The sequence below is a fragment of the Phyllostomus discolor genome, chromosome 2, assembly GCF_004126475.2.
Source record: "Phyllostomus discolor isolate MPI-MPIP mPhyDis1 chromosome 2, mPhyDis1.pri.v3, whole genome shotgun sequence".
Taxonomy (NCBI): domain Eukaryota; kingdom Metazoa; phylum Chordata; class Mammalia; order Chiroptera; family Phyllostomidae; genus Phyllostomus; species Phyllostomus discolor.
Genome location: NC_040904.2, coordinates 163,994,688 through 164,006,504, shown reverse-complemented (window position 1 = coordinate 164,006,504; position 11,817 = coordinate 163,994,688). Strand labels below are relative to the sequence as shown.

General features: G+C 41.1%; 1 protein-coding gene and 1 long non-coding RNA gene across 5 annotated transcripts in view; one reads left to right on the top strand and one right to left on the bottom strand.

Annotated features, from left to right (window-relative positions):
* Positions 1-1,294: 1,294 nt before the first annotated feature.
* On the bottom strand, positions 1,295-8,722 carry LOC118499075. Its single transcript, XR_004901581.1, has 2 exons — positions 8,635-8,722; positions 1,295-3,659 (listed from the first exon to the last, which is right to left on the bottom strand). It is a non-coding gene; the product is annotated as an uncharacterized LOC118499075 (long non-coding RNA).
* Positions 8,723-8,752: 30 nt separating this feature from the next.
* The window catches only part of EIF4B (eukaryotic translation initiation factor 4B), a 30,581-nt gene continuing 27,516 nt past the window's right edge, over positions 8,753-11,817 (top strand). For 3 of the 4 annotated variants that reach the window (XM_028533408.2, XM_028533407.2, XM_028533405.2), the window contains exon 1: positions 8,860-8,972. In XM_028533408.2, coding sequence (XP_028389209.1) covers positions 8,960-8,972 — 13 coding nt within the window. In that variant the 5' untranslated portion in view covers positions 8,860-8,959. Of the gene's footprint in view, positions 8,973-11,817 lie in introns of all 4 variants that reach the window. The other variant, XM_028533406.2, reaches the window with a different exon arrangement.

The window sequence follows — 11,817 nt, the reverse complement described above, 5'->3', positions numbered from 1 at the left end:
AACCCCCAGCAACTGCACATTGGTGTTTCTCTCTCTCTATCTCCCTCCCTTCCCTCTCTAAAAATAAATAAATAAAATCTTAAAAAAAAAGAAAAAAAGAACTAGGTTTCTGAAACTTGAGAGTTCATTACTTTAAAAAAAAAAAAAAAAAAAAAAGAACAGCCCTGGCTGGCGTAGCTCAGTGGATTGAGCGCGGGCTGTGAACCAAAGTGTTGCAGTTTCGATTCCCAGTCAGGGTAGTTGCCTGGGTTGCAGGCCATGAACCCCCAGCAACTGCACATTGGTGTTTCTCTCTCTCTCTATCTCCCTCCCTTCCCTCTCTAAAAATAAATAAATAAAATCTTTAAAAAAAAAGAAAAAGAAAATAGACTCTACTTCTTGATGAAAAAGATGCAAAATACATTGGTCATGGTTTTCAATACACCACACCAGTATAATCCGCCATTCAGTAGTTCTCATCAATCAACCAGCCCACAATGATTAAACACCTAATATGCAGTAGGTATTGCACTAGATGCTGAAGTATAAAAGAACTCTAAGACCCAGTTTGTGCAAGAAAATTGGTGAAAGAATTCGAAATGAGCAAAAGTTTCCTGAGTGCTTTTTCAATGGAATTGAATTCTGGGCTTTGTCCAGGGACCCTTCAGTGTCATTTGAATCTGTAAGGGTCTGTGCCTTTGACATTTTTTAAGTTTATAAAAAATAACTTATTTTAAAGACTCTCACTAGGACTTCAACATCTTATTTTCAGACACACCAAGAAGATAAGCAGTGTGTTCAGTATAACTTCTGATTGTGTTTACCTAGACTCACAGTTTTCTAAGTTGGAAAAACTGACATTAATGCAAATGACTTTTGTCCATAGGAATGCAAATGAACTTTGTCCAGTGAGATAAAATTGGTTTGTGCCCAGTAGACAAGATGATTCCAAATATTACATTTTCATACCTAGAGGATATTAACCAGTTTTGTACCTATTAGCAAATTCATTTCAGCATTCCTGATAGCCTACAAATGTCTGCTCTTCAGATTCTCCTTGCAATTGGTTTTTAACAAATTACAGGTTTCCTCCTTAATTAGTGAGCTAAATAAAATCTGTGATGTGTTCACTGCATATTTGTATGAGTCGTTATTTTACCTTTTAGAAAATTATTCTATAACATAATAGCCTCAGGTGTAAATGGTAATAATAACAGTATCTCCCCATTGGGCTGTTGGGTGGATGAAATTAGACAAAATATATAGATATGTTATCATAGTACCAAGCTCATAACAATCCTTAATAAACATTATCTGCTTTATTGTTATTAATATTATCCAAAGGACTTAGAATTTAGTTGGGAAATCACACAAAGCAACAAAGAGTTTACCTCATGCACTTCATGAAAAGACTAGTAACAGTGAGAAAGCCCAGCATCTGCTCTGGGCAAGGCAGAAGTTAGGGGCAACAGATAAGGTTGGAGAAGCAAGGTGAAGGCAGATTATGAAGTGCTTTTGATGCTAGGGAGTAGGGCCTTGGAAAGAGATGGAGTGTGTATCAGTCAGTGTTCTCCAAAAAAGAGAACCAATAGGACATATAGAGATATATAAGACAAGATTTATTGTAGGAATTGGCTCATGCAATTATGGAGACTGATAAACCCCACAATCTGCTGTCTGCAAGCTGGAGAACCAGGAAAGCCAGTAATAGAATTCAGTCCAAGTCAAAGGCCCCAGAACCAGAAGCACCGTTGCCCAAAGTCAAGAGAAGATGGACGTCTCAGCACAAGCAGAGAGTGAGTTCACCTGTCCTCTGCCTTCTTCCATTCAAGCCCTCAGCGAACTGAACCATGCCCACCAGCATCGGTAAAGGTGATAGTTTCTTCAGCCTGCCAATTCAAATGCTAATCTCTCCCACAGGCGCCCTCACAGAAACACCCAAAAACCATGTTTTACCAGCTATCTGGGCATCCCTTCACAGTCGAGTTGATGCATAAAGGTACCCATCACAGAGCCCCGTTTTAGGAAATTTGATCAGGTGCTTGCTGTGTGCCGAGTAGATCTTGTGGAGAACCAGTGAAGTAGAACAATTCCTGCAGCGGTCTGGAGGGGATTTTAGTTAAGCTCATGGTGTTGTGCAATCATCGCAATCAATTTTAAAGCATTTTCATCACCCCCAAAAGAGACGCCATATCATTTAACAGTCATCCCTCATTCCTTCCATCCTCCAGCCTTAGGCAGCCACTGATACACTGTCTTTATAGATTTGGCTATTCTGATCATTTCATATAAATGGGATTATGAAATATGTGTTTTTTTGTGACTGGTTTCTCTCACTTAGCAAAATGTGTTCAAGTTTCATCCATGTCACAGCATGTATCAATACTTCATTCTTTTTTATTGCCAAATGATATTTTCTCTGGATACAAAGTTCCAGGGTGCCTACACCTTAGGGAATTTTCTTTTTCTGGCACTTAAAAAATCTTGTTCCTCTGTCTTCCAGGCTCCATAGTTTATAGTAAACCCATGGCCATTCAAATTATTGGTCTCATGTATGTGACATCACTTTTTTCTGAATGCTTTCGAGATCTTCTTGTTGTCATTGGTTTTTAGTATTCTGTGACAAGAGTATTTTCTTCACATTTATGCTTTTTAGGGTTTGCTGAGCTGCTTGAGTTTTAACCAAATGTGGGCAGCATAGAGGTATTATTTTTTCAAATATCATTCCACCCTCTCTCTCTCTTTTTCCTCTCCTTTTGAGACTTCAATAAGATGTCTTTTCATGTTGTCCACAGGTCCCTAAGGCTCTATTCACTCCCCCCCACTTCTTCAGTTTTGATCATTTCTATTGATTGACCTTCAAGTATTGACTCTTTTTTAATTCTGTTCTTAATCCTATCTCATGAAATTTATTTCAGATATTTTAATTCTAAAATTTCCGTTTGGCTTTTTATATTGTCTATTTCTCTGCTGAGATTTTCTACCTTTTCATTCATTACAACAACATGTTACTTTATCTCAATGAGCACAGTTACAATAGCTGCATCAAGTCCTTGTCTGATTGTTTCAACATCTGGGTCATCTCAGGGTCAGCCTCTGTTGATTTTCCTGTTCCTGGGAAAAGGGTCACATTTTCCATGTTCTTCATATGTTGAATATTTTTATTGTATCCTGTACATTGTGAATGTTATATCGTGGAGACTGTAGATATACTTTCTGTGGTAGGCAGAATAACAGCCTGCTCAAAGATGTCCACATCTGAATCCCTGGAGTCTGTATGTTATGTTACATGGCAAAGGGGAAGAAAAGCTACAATGGAATTAAGGCTACTAACCAGATGACTTTAAAATTGGAAGACGATACTGGATTATCAGGTGGACCCAGTGTATTACAGGGGTCCTTAAGAGTGAAAGAAAGTAGGGAGAGAGGAGTATAAGGGGGCTAAATGCAAATGGAAAAAAAATACAATAAAAAACGCCAAAAAAAAGTGAGAGAGCATTGGATGTAAGAAGGATCCAACCTGAACTCTCTGGCTTTGTTAATGGAGGAAGGGCACCATGAGCAAAGGAATGTGCACAGTACATAGAAGCTGGAAACGACAAGAAAACGGATTCGCCCCCAGGGCTTCCAGTCCTGTCCTTAGTTCGGTGAAACCCATTTCAGACCTCTGACCTCCAGAGCTGTAAAGAGAATAAAACTAAGTTTGTAGTAATTTGTTATAGCAGGAGAGGAAACTAACATATCCTCCAAAGACATTCGCCTTTTTATTTTAGCAAGCCATTAAATTAGACCCAAACTGCAAACTCTCATTTGAGGTAGACAACAGCAGCTCAGATCTCAGTTTGATCCTCTTTCTTTCCTCAACTGAACTGTTTGCAACAGAACTCTGGTTCCCTTCTTCCCTGCCCCCCCCAACTGCCACCCCCCTACACACACACACACACACACACACACACACACTTTCTGAGAGCAGAGACTTCCCCAGGCAATGCCTTCCTAAAGGCAGAAATATAGTAGCTTTTCCAGGAAAGCTTCAGCCATACTGGGCTGTGCCACCCCACATCAGCACCTTCTTCCCAGTTTTGTCTCTCCTCCAAAATCTGCTTGCCTTTCTCTACAGCTTTTGCAGAGTTGTAGGTTTGGTTGTTAGGTTTTGTTGTTGTTGTTGTTGTTGTTGTTTTTGGTCGAGTTTACTGTTATCTATGACAGGGTAGATCTACTGAAAACTTATTCACCATACCCAAAACAGAACCCCTATATAATTTATATATTTTTAATATATATTTAAAATTAACCTTACACATTTAAAACTCAGTGATTAGAAAAACATTTTAGAGAAATACACACTGTTAAGGTAGTGATATACTTCGCTTGGATTGTGTGAACATAAAGCAGAAAACAATGATAATCTATTATTTCAGCTACACAAGCCGAATGAAAGAAGTAACTGGCATATGAACCACATTCTCTGATTAATAGATTAGCTTAGCTCTGGTTATCTGAAGAATGTCTTTTCCAGCTTTACCAGAAGGAAGATCATAATATCCACAATTAGCATCACAGATTCATAAAATGACAAAAAAGATCTTTGAAATTATCTAGTTAAATGCCCTCCTTTTACAGATAAGAATTCTAAGGCTTAGACAAAAACAAGGGAATGATTTAACAAAAATTTATTATTATTAATGTTGAAATTTTTTAAACAGCCAGGTATAATTATATATACATATGTGTAATTTTATATACACACACACATACATACACCCAGGGTGGTCTTCAGAAGGAAATTTGGACAATTTCAACCAAATTATTGTAAGAACCTTAAATATTAAGCTAATTAGCTTGGTAAATTCAGACTCTGGAAAACAAATATATACTTATGTGCATTTCTTTGTTTCCTTTAACTTAGTTTCCAAACATTTTTCAGTTTGAAAAATCCTAAAAGAGTACATTTTTGCTTTCTTCCTGTGAAGGAAACCACTGTTTTTAAGGGCTACATTTTCCAGTTCAATGAAATAAATCCAAGCATACAAATCAATATGTGTTACGATAAGTTCTTAAAAACCTCCTCAATGAATGTCTATAATTCCTTGAAAGTCTGACTTTAGCACCAACAAATATATACTGACCACCAGCAATGTTCCAGGTGCTAAAGCGCAGAAAACAGTGATAATCAACATGGATTCTGCCCTTGAGGAGTTGATGGACAAGTGAAGGCAATTCAAGGAGAATGGTGACAAATGCCAAAAGATACAGGCACAGTCCTGGGGGGGGGGGGGGGGGAAGTTCGGAGAAAGAAGCTCAGCAAAAGCTTCGTAGAAAAGGTGACGTTTGAAAAGCCCTTATATTGTTGACCCATTTGGTAGTGAAGGAGGAAAGCATATTCCAAGCAGAAGGAAGAGCAAAGGGGGAAAAAAAAAGACGAGGTCAGGAAAGCACAGGTGTAGCTGGCTGGAACGTAACAGCAAATAGGGAGGATAGCAGGAAAGAAGTGATTTGGGATTGGTAGTCTTGAATGTCTACCTAAGCCATGTAGAATTATGGGAGGTTTGTTAGCAGGGGATCTATACCTGTCCGGACCTATACTTTGGGAAATAAATCTGGTAGCTACACATGACATGGAATGAAGCAAGGAAAGACTGTAGGCAGAAGACTCATTAGGAGACCAACGAAGTGTCGAGGGTGAAAAATGACAAGGGAAAGAACAGGAAAATGGAGAAGAGGATATGAATGTAAGAGACACTGCAAATGTCAGGACTTGGAAAGTGATTTTCAATAACCAATTTCTGACCCACAGAAACTGAGAGAATAAATGTTTATTGTTTTAGGATAATTTGTTATACAGCAATTGATAACTACCAGTTTGTTTCTTCTAGGTTTCTTCAGAACAAATGCTACAAAGTGGTTGTCATAGACTTCTCATGAGATTTTAACAGTTTTATTTTTTTTTAAGATTTTATTTATTTTCAGAGAGTGGAAGGGAGAAAGACTAGGGATGAAACATCAACATGTGAGACAAACCTGGGGACCTGACCTGCAACCCAGGCATGTGCCCTGACTGGGAATCAAACTGGTGACCTTTGATTTGCAGGTCAGCACTCAATCCTCTGAGCCACAGCAGCCAGGGCATTTTCTTTATTTTTTTAAAGAACTCTCTAGGAAACTGGAAAGGACAGAAACCTGAGAAAGATGGTTCTGGGTCCACCACTCTACCACTTGCTGCCTGTGTGCTCTCACATAAGGTACTTACTGTTTCGGAGCCTGAGTCATTATTTTAAAACACTATTAATAACATTAACCTTAGAGTAGGGGTCCCCAAGCTCCTGGCCAGGGACTGGTACCAGTCCGGTCCTGTTAGGAACCGAGCCTCACAGCAGGGGGTGAGCTTGAATGTAAAACACTTGAATCATCCGGAAACCATCCCCCCCACCCCAGTCTGTGGAAAAACTGTCTTCCACAAAACCAGTCCCTGGTGCCAAAAAGGTTGGGGACCGCTGCCTTAGAGGGCCATTGCGAGGACTACACAAACTAGTTTTTAAGTGCCTGTATTACCCTTAAATACACAGGGGCTTAGTAATTGCAAGTTTCTCCCTACACTGTATATCCTTATCTTATCTGGCTTTTTTCAGAACTTTCTGAAATCTACTGTCTCCAATGGTAACTGGGACAATGCTTTTTTTCCTTAATTTTCAGGTATTATTCCATTTTAATGATCCAAACCAGGAGAAATACAAAATCTCAGGCTCACCCCAGTCCTACTGATTTGGAACACAGCTTTTAACAAATTTCCCAGATTTGTAAGCACATTAAAATACGGGAAGCACGGAACTGGTAGCTACCTCAAACTTAATAGGGCCAAAACAGAGCCCACCCACCCTCTCCAAACCTGCTCCACCCCAGGCTTTGCCATCTAAGTAAACTGTATCAGCCACATGTTCATGCCAAAAATTTGGGAGTCATCTTTGATAGCTCCCTCTCCTGTGTCCTATGTCTAAGCAAGCACCAAGTCTACTTCCAAAATATTCCTGCATATATCCCTTTCCATCCTACACTATGTCTAGACTACCACCTTTGCTCATCAGGATTTACAGCAGCTAGGGCTGGCTTAATCCAGCTGACACAGCAGGCACAGTGCCCAGACCCCGCCACACTTTAAGGAGACCTCAAAAACATTTTAGTTTATTTTTAAAATTATAAGGAAAAAAACCATTCAGGTTAAAGAAAATGTCTTAATGTATAGTATCAACATATCTGTCTTTATAACAATCATAAAATATAATTTTTAATATTTTTTTTATGGAGAAAGGGACCTATGAGCGCAGAAATGCCTAGAGTTCATGAAAAGTCGCAGTGGGGGCAGCAACCTTTTAAATGGTTTTTCTCTTCCATTATCGCATCTGTATAATCCACTCTCCATTCAATAGCCTGAATATTCTTATTGTGGCAGGTTTTTTTCACGTTAAAGTACAACTTCTATAAGTAAACTGCACAAATCTTAAGTGTACTGTGTGATGAACTTTTTACATAAATATACAGTCGTATAACCACTACCCACATTGATACTAATCTTTCTTAAAATTTTATTTCAAGTCATGACATTCCCTCATATAAAATCCTCCCATGCTTTCCCAACTCACTTAAAATCCGAACTCCTAAACCTGGTTTACAAAGTCACATATGATCCAACCCCTACTTACTTTTCAAACTTCATCTTATACTCCCTTACCATACCCCAGCTATCAGCCTTCAAATTCTTCAACTTGCCAAGATGTTCCTGCCTTGGAACTTTTGATCTAGCTCTGCATTCTCTGCCTTCTCCTAAAGCTCCTCCTAAAGTTGTTCTCAGAGCTAGCTGTTGTAATTCTCAGATCTTAGTTTAAATGTCACTTCCTCAGAGGCCTTCCCTGAGCAGGCAATCTAAAATCGCACCCAATCGGGCCTAACCCGGTGGCTCAGTTGGTTGGAGGCTCCACTGGTACACCAAAAGGTTGCAGGTTTGATCCCTTGTCAGGGCCCCATACAGGAGGCAGCTGATTGATGTTTCTCCCTCACATCATGATGTTTCTCTCTTCCTCTCTCTCTGAAAGCAATAAAACAAATCCTTGGGTGAGGCATAAATAAATAAAAATAAAGTTGCAGCCAGTCATCTTTTATCAAAATCACCTTAATTACCTAGAGTGCTTATCTTTCCTCATTGGACTATAACCTCCTTTGGGGAGGTTTTGTTATCTCTTGTACTCAAAAAAAGCCATTAACAGTGCCTGACTCATGGTAGATAACCAATGAAATTTTTCATTGAGTAAAGTGCTAATATGATAAAATGCAGCATTAGCCGAAGGACGGATAGCACTCGTCTCTGAAATCATGGGCCTGAGTTTGAACTATCCAGTAACATAAAGGATTAAATGACGTGAAAACCTTTGGCAATTAAGTGTTCTATATTTTTTACTTTATTCCTTCTAAATAAGCAAAATTAAACCCATCGTTACGCAGGATTGTGAGCTTGTTTTGCTTCAACAAAAATGACCTTAAAAAGAAACTCAAAATACTGGCTTTCAGAAAACCAATGTAGTACACCCGTTCCGAGCTGCAATCCGCTACCTTTCCGCCCCCATACGCGACCCAAGCGAGAGCGGACCGGCCACTTCCGCTTACCCCACCGACAGGAAGTCGCGAATCCACAGACCCTGTCAGGGACTCAGGCCTTGCCCCCCGTCCGTGCGTAGGTCTACGTAAAGCGTTAAGGGTTTCGCGACAGCCCAGGCCCCACCCCTTCGGCCACATGTCGCGCAGGTCTTCCCATCGGACGCTGCGCCACCTCCTCGCGCTGCTGTACGAACCTAGATCAGCGACGCCCCGCCTCCTGTCTCACTCCTCACCTCCCTGCCCCCTCCAGTTTCGCGTCTCCTTGCTGGCGCTCCCGCTATAATCACGTGATTGCTTCATCCGGGTCCTTTGCGTTCTCTCTCCCTCTCCCAACATGGCGGCCTCAGGTGAGTGAGCGGCCGAGTGCGTCCAAGGAGCGGGCTTCCAAGCCACTCTCCGAGCCTGATCCACTGATTCCCTGGAGTCGGGGAATGGGCGGCACTGCTTTCCTTCGGATTTGAGGGCTGCGGCAGGCTGGCGGCTTGGCCACGTTAGGTTATCGCCTTGGGATGTTTGGGGGAAGGGGAAGGACACCCTCCCCCTCACACCCTTTTCACCCCATTTGCGCGAGGTTGGAGCGGGGAGTAATGATGGACTCTCTCTGGAGTTGGAATGAAGAGGAGACGCAGAAAGATCTGCGAGAGGCGTGAGGCCTTCTCGGAGGCTTGAAGTACTGTGCCGCCGTGAAAGCGTGGAGGAAAGGAGACGGTTGCCGCGCGGACGGGTGCACACTAGCCTAGGTCTCCTAGGCGCGAGGCCGTTGCGGACGGGAGTGGGGGCAGGGGAATGAAGGGGGGGGCAGTTAGAACGCGAGCGTGAGTCGGTGAAGGGGCGGGGGATGGCAGCGGTGCGCGTGCGCGGTAGAAGAGCCGAGGGTAGTGGAGACGGGCGCGCCTTAAAAGCACGCGCGAGCGCAGATGGCAAGATTTTACGCGCCTGTGTTGCTTTCTTTTCTGTCCTCACACATCTGCTCTTCCCGTTTTAGAGTGTGGCCCGGCCCATGTGTTCCAAGGGTATGTGTTAGTTGGGAGGTTGAAGTACTCGAGTTAGGTGGGAGTGGGAAACCCACTATGGTGTGCCCACGTGCTGGAGGAGAGGAAGCAAGGGTGAAGACCTGGATTATTTCTGGGCTTTTTCTCTTAATTCAGTCAACACTTTTACTGAATGCAAACTATAGTAGGCATGTTTCGTGGTGTTGAAGATGCAGTGATGAACGAGATCAGATCTCTTGACAGCTCTCACTTTGGTTAAATGTTTATAACTTAAGCAGTGGGATTTAGCTTTTTTTTTTTTTAAGATAATTGCGCAACTACTAAGGTCTTTATTCCCAAACAGTACAGTGTAACAACTATTTGCATAGCATTCACATACTAGGTATTATGAGTAATCTAGGAATTATATAAAGTATGTGGGAGGATGTGTGTAGGTTATATGTAAATACTATGCCATTCTACATAGAGAACTTGAGCATATGAGGAGTTTGGTATCCAGGGAGGTCCTGGAACCAACCCCCTACAGTATCAAGGATCAATCAACTGTAGTTCTTTTTCCCTGGCACGATCTTGCATTATACAAAACATTTACTGAACAGCTTCTATCTCTGGACACTCATTTGTCCCCAAGAATTTACATCCCTATTATTACATAGGAGGCTAAGGATTGTGTATGTCTTCGGGAAATGTTGAGGGAATTGAAGTGCTTTTGAACCTTTTCATTGGTCTAGCACTAGACAGTTGACCAAGCACTTTTATGTTTCTTGTCTCATTTGATGCTCTGTGAGATAAATGTAGGCAGATGGTGGTATCTCCTAGCTGAAGAAGAAGTTATTCGTTGTTCAAGGTCACACTATGCAGGTGGCAGAGCAAGGTCGAAGTCTTTGAGCCTCCTGACTCTTCTCCATTGTCAGCTTGGAAATAACAACGTTGACTTCATGTCGTAACTTTGGGGTGTTGTCCAAAAGCTTCATCTGAAGCAAAGTGCTTATTCAGCCTGGATTTGCCATCTTGACGGCTTAGGGTCATGATTAGTGAAAAACCTATACTCCCTTTCTCTGTAACTTTTGTGGAATTTTTTAGAAGTGGAAGCCACATTAGCAATTTTGTCATTCATTTTACAGAGTTGAGTGAAATCCAGATTGGTTAACAGAATTTGCTTAGTGATGTTCCATATTTGCCTCCTTGGAAACCTTCATCTCCTTTAATCTCATAAATCTTTCTAGATTGTGTAGTATCGTAAAGGGCACTGTGCTAGTGTATGAGCACAGGTTACATCTGACGGTCTACCCTTGAATTTGGGATTTGTCAAATTTTTTTCTCACACTTAGAATCTTTTCAGATCAATTGCATTGACTCCATTGAATGATCAGTATTCCCACATATTGGTCACTCAACCAACATGGCTGTATTAATAAGGTTATAAAACTCCCAAAGTGTATTTTCAGTATACTTCTTGATGTTAAATGTTTTTGATAGAGGTTAATGTTTGAGGCCAGAATGCTTTAAAATTGGGTATGGTATACGTATGTTCATGAAAACCTTTCATTTGCATGACACATTTCAAATTGATGTTATATGAAGGATCTTGTTTATTTTTATAGAAAGAGGGTGGTGTCTGTTGGTAGTTTTTGTACAATGCCAAACCTTAAGTTAAAAATAGTAGTCATTGGTTGCCATTTATGCTGTTTACATATTACCTATTTTCAAATCCTGCCCTTGATCATGTGTTATTCTGTGAGTAATATACCCAGAATCAGAAGGCCAAGACTAAAACTTAAGAAAATTCAAGTACAAATACAGAGAGTGATGTCAAAGTAAAACAGTGCTTCTAAGTAATGTCATTTAAATATATATAAACAGGATGTTGTCGCCCCCCCCCCCCCCCCCGTGATTGTTTGATTGATTGATTGATTTTTAGAAGGGAAGGGAAGGAGAGAAACATCTTTGTGTGGTTGCCTCCTGCACATTCCCCCACTGGGGACCTGACCTATAACCCAGGCATACGCCCTGACTGGGAATTGAACCAGCGACCCTCTGGTTCACAGGACGGCACTCAATCCACTGAGCCACACCAGCCAGGGCTATATAAACAGTTTTGGGGTATAGATCACATACCATATGTATATGGCTTGAGATAGAAGACCCTACTACTGCTTAAAACATCCTAGAATTCTCTGTCATGATGGTGAGGGAAAGA